We start from the raw sequence: 7,545 nt of genomic DNA, 5'->3' as shown, positions 1-7,545 counted from the left end.
GACTGGAGGTCCTCAGCCCCTCACGGAAGGAACCCGGGTTGCCTAGAGAACGATTCTGACTGACACCTGCTTGCCCCTTTCTTGAATGGAACCCGTCCATTCAGGAAACTTGCCAGGCCTGGGCAAACGTCGGCCTTCCACCCAGGTGTTTGGAATTTCGACTCCCACAATCACTTAGAGCTGCTGTTGGGAATTGTGGGAGTTGAAGTCCAAAACACCCGGAGGGCCGAAGTTTGCCCAGGCCTGGTCTACACTGTCGAACTAATTCAGTTCGAGACTTCTTTAACTGCCGTAGCCCAATACTGTGGAATCATGGGGCTGGTAGTTTGGTGAAGCATTAGGTCTCAGGCAGAGAAGGCGAAATGCGTCTTTGAGTTTCTTTAAGAGCGAAAAAAAAACGGTGTGTGTGCGTGTCTACAGTAGAGTCTCACTTATCCAAGGTTCTATATTATCCAAGGCAGTCTGTCTTTTAGTAGTCATTGTTTTTGTAGTAAATATTGCAATGTTTTGGTGCTAAATTCATAAATACAGTAATTACTACATAACATTACTGTGTACTGAACTGCTTTTTCTGTCAATTTCTTGTAAAACATGATGTTTTGGTGTTTAATTTGTAAAATCATAATTTTATTATCCAAGATTTTCGCTACCGTTAAACCAGACACCTGTGCTTCTGGCCTTCTTGCTTCCTTTATTGTAAGCACATGCTAAAGTGCGCTCCTGCACTGTCCACCTAATGTGGATTGAAGGCAGTTTGAAAACATGGTGTTTAAATCACACATGGCACAAATGTGCTTGCCAAGGTGAATTAAAGGCTTTTAGCGAAGATAAGCAAAATTGGGGGATAACCCAAAATAAGACTCTGTAATAGGTATGAATTTGTGCTTCAGTGTAAATCATGTGGCATTGTGAAACCAATTAAGGGACAGCAATCTGCCCATTTTCATTGTGGGAGATGGAAGATGAAGAAAAAGATCTCATGCTCCACTGTTATTGGATAGTTCAGATTCTGGAAGCAAGTTGAAGCCAACCTCTGCAGTACCTATAAGCACCATCCAGGTCTCAATCTTGTTCCAGGGTGCCAGATCAGCTCCATGTTGAAATCGTGTCTTTTTGAGCTGGCTTCACCCTGCCTTAAATGTTCAGTGTGTGCTTCTCTACACTGTAGATTTAATGCAATTTGGCCCCACTTTAACTGCTCTGGCTCAATGCTATGGAACGATAGGATTTTTTTTTGTGAGTCACTGGTACTCTTTAGTAGAGAAAGGAAGAGACCATGTAAAATTACACCTCCCAAGATTCTACAGCACTGAGCCATGGCAGTTAAAGTAGTTTCAAGTTGCATTAATTTTACAGTGCAAATGTACCCAATGTAGATGTGCCCACAGTCTCCCACAATAAATAAAAATTACACATACTCTAAAGAAAAACACAGTTGTTTGTAATAATACTAATAATAACCAATAATAATGTATTACCTGCCTCTCCTTGCGGCTAGAGGCAGGATACAACAGGGTTAAAGAGTGTTCCCTTGAGTTGAACCACCTGACCCTGATTACTTCTCCAGAGTGCTAGAACCCATCTCCCACATTATAATTGAGTGGCATTATTTTTGTTGGTTTTTTTTTTTTGACAAATTTAACACAATATGTTGAATTCAGGGTATTTTTATGGATGTACTAAGTAAAATGAATATGCTGTTCCCATTTTGTAAATTGAAGTTAAATATCTTGAGTCACTGAACTGTTTTAATTATTTACATTTGGAGTATATGATGAAAGATTGTTTAATTATCCGAAAACCCAGGAGGTGGAGAAGCCTCAAAATAAAGAGACATCTGTCTTCTCCCCTCCCCAGCTGTGGCCTATATCCAAAAACTGTATGCTCACTTCCACATACCTATGGGATTCTAATATTGTTTCACAAATAATAGCTAGAAGAGGTTATTAATTCAAAGCCTTTTTATTCCCTAGACCCCATGGAATAAAAAGGCTTTGAATTTTCTCTGTAGCCTAGAGCTACAGAAAAAAAATAGCTTCTTTAAGGCATAGCATGCCCATATTTATTGCTTGAGGTTCTCCCCGGAAGTGAACTTTCAAAGAAACTTCTATTATCAAGTAAAATGGCTTTGAGATTCATTTAAAAATTTGCTGCCACTACATAACCACTGGTATTTTAATGTTTGCTATGGCTGATAATTTTTTTCTCATCTGTGGCTACAAAAAGAGAGGGAAACGTAGACCACCTTCCACTGAGTTGCCAGGGAGCTAAACATGTGGATATAGATCAGTCACTGCAATGCTGTTGAACAAATGACTTCTGGACATGTGTAATGGCTGCATATTTTATTACAGAAGTCATTTGTCTCCTGCGCGTGTACTGTAAAAGCTGTTCATTTCAACTGTAGGTTGTGCTTTCTTTAAATTTATCTTCAGTGTTCAATTTGCCCATGCCTGAGTAAGATACATTTTGCACATATCATATTCCTGATCAAATATACACCTAGTATATGGTCTTTTAAGGCCTTCTATACATGGACAATTTATGTCCAGGGAGCCCAAAGTCTTGCGGTTCTCTCCAAGTTTGTGGTTAGGCTGTTGGGTAAACAAGCATCAAACCCAGTTAGCTTTAAAGGTGAAGTTTTCTTCCTTTACTTAAAGAATATCTGTGATTAATTGTATCCCAACAGACCCAAATATTGTTCAGTATCATTGCCTCTATTGGATCTTTTCATTCTGTTAGAATTGTAGTGAGGGAGGAAGAAGACTAAGCTTTTTAGTTCATACTGTTCATTTGCCGTGGTCTTTCTCTTTGTGTGTATCTGTCCAGAGTATGGCAGGAAAGCATCTCCTTGAAAGAGCTGGAGCGCAAAGGAGTCTGCTTGCTGAAACTTGAAATAGCTAGTCAAAGAACTGGGCTATATGGACGTTTCCTTGTAACTTTACAACCTCGAAAATGTGGCCTGCAAGCAGAGCTGCCCAGTAATAGCTTTGGGCCTGGTAAGTAAATATACTCTAAAGTAGTTAGAATGGCTAAAACTAGCTGTACATACAAATATGCATATGTCAAATGCTTTCATAGTCTTAGAATTCTAGTGAGACTGTAACACTCGCAAGCCTTGCATGATGACTAATCTATGGTAAGATCACAACTATTAAGTTGAATTGAGCTGATAATTCTACATAGTTACAATTTAGTTTTTAATCATGAAACCCAGGGATAAAACAGTTACCTAAGCTGTTTCATTCTTTCATTAACCTTTTTACCTGTACTGCTAAGAGATTCCACAGTACACTCAGTATACCAGATTTTTGTGGCAATTGAATTGGGAGAGAAGGACAACACCTGGCAAGTGGTAAATAGGGTACATATACACTGTAGAATTAATACAGTTTGAAATCATTTTAACTGCTATGGCTCAATGCTATGGAATCATGGGAATTGTAGTATTACAAAGTCTTTAGTTTTCTCTGACAAAGAGTGCCCAGTCCTCATATCACTATGTAACAGATTAGCCTACCTAACAAGGTCAGTATACAGGTGGCTTCAGGCCTTGCTTACAAAAGCTAAGCAGAGCAAGGGGGAGGAGTGATCAGGCAGCCATTACTGGAAGTGCAGTCTGATTGGCTGATGTAAATGGGGAGAGTTCCTTAGCAACTGGAGATGGGCGGAACCAAAGTGACAGTTGGAGCTATCAAGTACGAGGGCAATCCACAAAGTTAATTACGTTTTGGAATTAAAAATTAACAACGTATAGGAATAAATATTTATTATATACATAGAATCATAGAATCATAGAATCATAGAATAGTAGAGTTGGAAGAGACCACATGGGCCATCCAGTCCAACCCCCTGCTAAGAAGCAGGAAATCGCATTCAAAGCACCCCCGACAGATGGCCATCCAGCCTCTGCTTAAAAGCCTCCAAAGAAGGAGCCTCCACCATGGCCCCGGGGAGAGAGTTCCACTGTCGAACAGCCCTCACAGTGAGGAAGTTCTTCCTGATGTTCAGGTGGAATCTCCTTTCCTGTAGTTTGAAGCCATTGTTCCGTGTCCTAGTCTGCAGGGCAGCAGAAAACAATCTTGCTCCCTCCTCCCTATGACTTCACGTATTTGTACATGGCTATCATGTCTCCTCTCAGCCTTCTCTTCTGCAGGCTAAACATGCCCAGCTCTTTAAGCCGCTCCTCATAGGGCTTGTTCTCCAGACCCTTAATCATTTTAGTCGCCCTCCTCTGGACGCTTTCCAGCTTGTCAACATCTCCCTTCAACTGTGGTGCCCAAAATTGGACACAGTATTCCAGGTGTGGTCTGACCAAGGCAGAATAGAGGGGGAGCATAACTTCCCTGGATCTAGACGCTATTCCCCTATTGATGCAGGCCAGAATCCCATTGGCTTTTTTAGCAGCCGCATCACATTGTTGGCTCATGTTTAACTTGTTGTCCACGAGGACTCCAAGGTCTTTTTCGCACACACTGCTGTCAAGCCAGGCGTCCCCCATTCTGTATCTTTGATTTCCATTTTTTCTGCCGAAGTGAAGTATCTTGCATTTGTCCCTGTTGAACTTCATTTTGTTAGTTTTGGCCCATCTCTCTAGTCTGTCAAGATCGTTTTGAATTCTGCTCCTGTCTTCTGGAGTGTTAGCTATCCCTCCCAGTTTTGTGTCGTCTGCAAACTTGATGATCGTGCCTTCTAACCCTTCGTCTAAGTCGTTAATAAAGATGTTGAACAGAACCGGGCCCAGGACGGAGCCCTGCGGCACTCCACTTGTCACTTCTTTCCATGATGAAGACGACGCATTGATGAGCACCCTTTGGGTTCGTTCGCTTAGCCAATTACAGATCCACCTAACCGTAGTTTTGTCTAGCCCACATTTTACTAGTTTGTTTGCCAGAAGGTCGTGGGGGACTTTGTCGAAGGCCTTACTGAAATCCAGGTATGCTACATCCACAGCATTCCCTGTATCGACCCAACTCGTAACTCTATCGAAAAAAGAGATCAGATTAGTCTGGCATGACTTGTTTTTGGTAAATCCGTGTTGACTATTAGCAATGACCGCATTTGTTTCTAAGTGTTCGCAGACCACTTCCTTAATGATCTTTTCCAGAATTTTGCCTGGTATTGATGTGAGACTGACCGGACGGTAATTGTTTGGGTCGTTCTTTTTTCCCTTCTTGAAGATAGGGACCACATTCGCCCTCCTCCAATCTGCTGGGACTTCTCCCGTTCTCCAAGAACTCTCGAAGATAATTGCCAGTGGTTCTGAAATAACTTCCGCTAGTTCCTTCAGTACTCTTGGATGTAGCTGATCTGGCCCTGGGGACTTGAATTCGTTTAGAGTGGCCAGGTGTTCCTGGACAACTTGTTTCCCTATTTGGGGTTTGATTTCCCCCAATCCTTCGTCCATTCCATGTTTCTGAGGTTGAAGATGGCTTTCTTTTTGTGAGAAGACTGAGGCAAAGAAGGCATTAAGTAGTTCTGCCTTTTCCCTGTCCCCTGTCGCCATCACCCCATCTTCTCCTTGCAATGGCCCTATCGCCTCCTTTTTCTTCCTTTTTCTACCAACGTAAGCAAAAAAGCCTTTTTTGTTGTTTTTTATGTCCCTGGCAAGCCTGAGCTCATTTTGCGCTTTAGCCTTGCGAACCTTTTCCCTACAGGTGTTGGCTATACGTTTGAATTCTTCTTTGGTGATTTCTCCCCTTTTCCACTTCTTGTGCATGTCACTTTTGAGCTTTAGCTCGGTTAGAAGTTCTTTGGACATCCATTCTGGCTTCTTTGCACTTGTCTTATTTTTCTTCTTTGTTGGCACTGTTTGCATTTGCGCCTTGAGTATTTCACTTTTGAAAAACTCCCATCCATCCTTAACTCCCTTGTTTTTTAATATCGACGTCCATGGAATGCCGCTCAGTAATTCCTTCATTTTTTGGAAGTCAGCTCTCTTAAAGTCCAGAATGCGTGTTTGACTTGTCTTAGTTTCAGCATTCCTTTGTATTGCAAACTGCAGGAGCACATGGTCACTTGCCCCTAAGGATCCAACCACTTCAACTGTATTGATCAGGTCTTCCACATTTGTTAAGATTAGATCAAGAGTTGCTGATCCCCTTGTTGCCTCTTCTACCTTCTGGACCATAAAATTATCTGCAAGGCAAGTGAGGAATTTGTTGGACTTTGTACTCTTGGCTGAGTTTGTTTTCCAGCAGATATCGGGATAATTGAAATCGCCCATGACTACTATATCTCTTCTTTGTGCCTGTTTGGTCAGCTGTTGACAGAAGGCTTCATCAAGTCCTTCATCCTGACTCGGAGGTCTGTAGTAGACACCCACAACAAGATCTTTTTGAGTCCCGGTTCCCTTGATTCTTATCCAGATGCTTTCAAGCTGGTTTCCCGGATTACAGTCTTGCATTTCTTCTGCAACGTAACTGTTTTTGACATATAAAGCTACTCCCCCTCCTCTCCCCTTTGTTCTATTTCTGTGAAAGAGGTTATAGCCCTCAATGGTTAAATTCCAGTGATGGGAGTCATCCCACCAGGTTTCAGTGATGCCTATGACATCGTATGTGTGGTGCTGTGCTAGAAGTTGGAGTTCGTCTTGCTTATTTCTCATGCTCTGAGCATTAGTGTAAAGACATGTAAGCCCCTGTGACCTCCCCTCGAACTGTTTATTTGGGATTATTGTGCTCTCTGTACTTGGTCCTTGCTGTGTTTGTGCAGCCCTCCGTTTAGCCTTTTGGCGGTTCCCTGTGGTCGTGGGTAATATAGTGTTCGCCAGGCTGTTGTTCCCCTCCCCCAGTGGATCTAGTTTAAAGTGCGCCTGATGAGGTTTGTGAGTCTGTGTGCAAAAAGATGTTTTCCTACTTGTGTGAGATGCACCCCATCGCTTGCCAGTAGTCCATCCTCTTGGAAGAGTAGACCATGGTCAAGGAAGCCAAAATGCTCCTCTTGACACCATTTTCTGAGCCAGTTATTGACCTGTACTATTTTTCCGGCCCTTGTAGAGCCGTGTCCTACAACGGGGAGGAGGGATGAAAAGATCACATGTACATTATACAGTTTTAGCTTGACATTTGAAAGCCACACTGCAATAGTACTTTTAAATATAGTCCCCATTCAAAATTAGGCACGTTTCATAACTATTAGTGATTTTTGAAAGTTATTACCCTCAGCGCTTTCCCGCCACCGCCCTGTAGAGTGTGGAACCCGCGCTATTGCAATGAGGAAGCTCAGCCAGCTGAAGAATGAATGCAAAAAGAAGGGAGGAGCAAGCCAGGCCCCGCTCTCTCTCTCTTCTTTTGCAAGATCGCAAGAGAGAATCAAAAGTTTCTGGCTTTCCCTTCCCTTCCTGCCAGCTCTCTTGCCTCCCGAGAAGAAACGGCCAGGATCGGCCAAGCAGTCTGGAGGAGATCAGCATTGCCTCCGGAGGAGAAGCTGGCAAGAAGCCTTGGCCGATCCTGGCCGTTTCTTCTCGGGAGGCAAGAGAGCTGGCAGGAAGGGAAGGGAAAAAGCTGAGGGTAATAACTTTCAAAAATCACTAATAGTTATGAA

The 7,545-nt window shown here is 42.7% G+C and overlaps 1 protein-coding gene across 1 annotated transcript in view; it reads left to right on the top strand.

Moving 5' to 3' along the window:
* Window positions 1–7,545, top strand: part of ighmbp2 (immunoglobulin mu DNA binding protein 2) — a 92,166-nt gene that overhangs the window by 207 nt on the left and 84,414 nt on the right. Inside the window, exon 2 of the mRNA XM_062967526.1 lies at window positions 2,830–2,999. Coding sequence (XP_062823596.1) covers window positions 2,830–2,999 — 170 coding nt within the window. The remainder of the gene's footprint in view (window positions 1–2,829; window positions 3,000–7,545) is intronic.

The sequence above is a fragment of the Anolis carolinensis genome, chromosome 1 (assembly GCF_035594765.1).
Source record: "Anolis carolinensis isolate JA03-04 chromosome 1, rAnoCar3.1.pri, whole genome shotgun sequence".
Taxonomy (NCBI): domain Eukaryota; kingdom Metazoa; phylum Chordata; class Lepidosauria; order Squamata; family Dactyloidae; genus Anolis; species Anolis carolinensis.
Note: the sequence above shows the minus strand (reverse complement) of the source record. Positions and strands in the feature narration are given on the sequence as shown.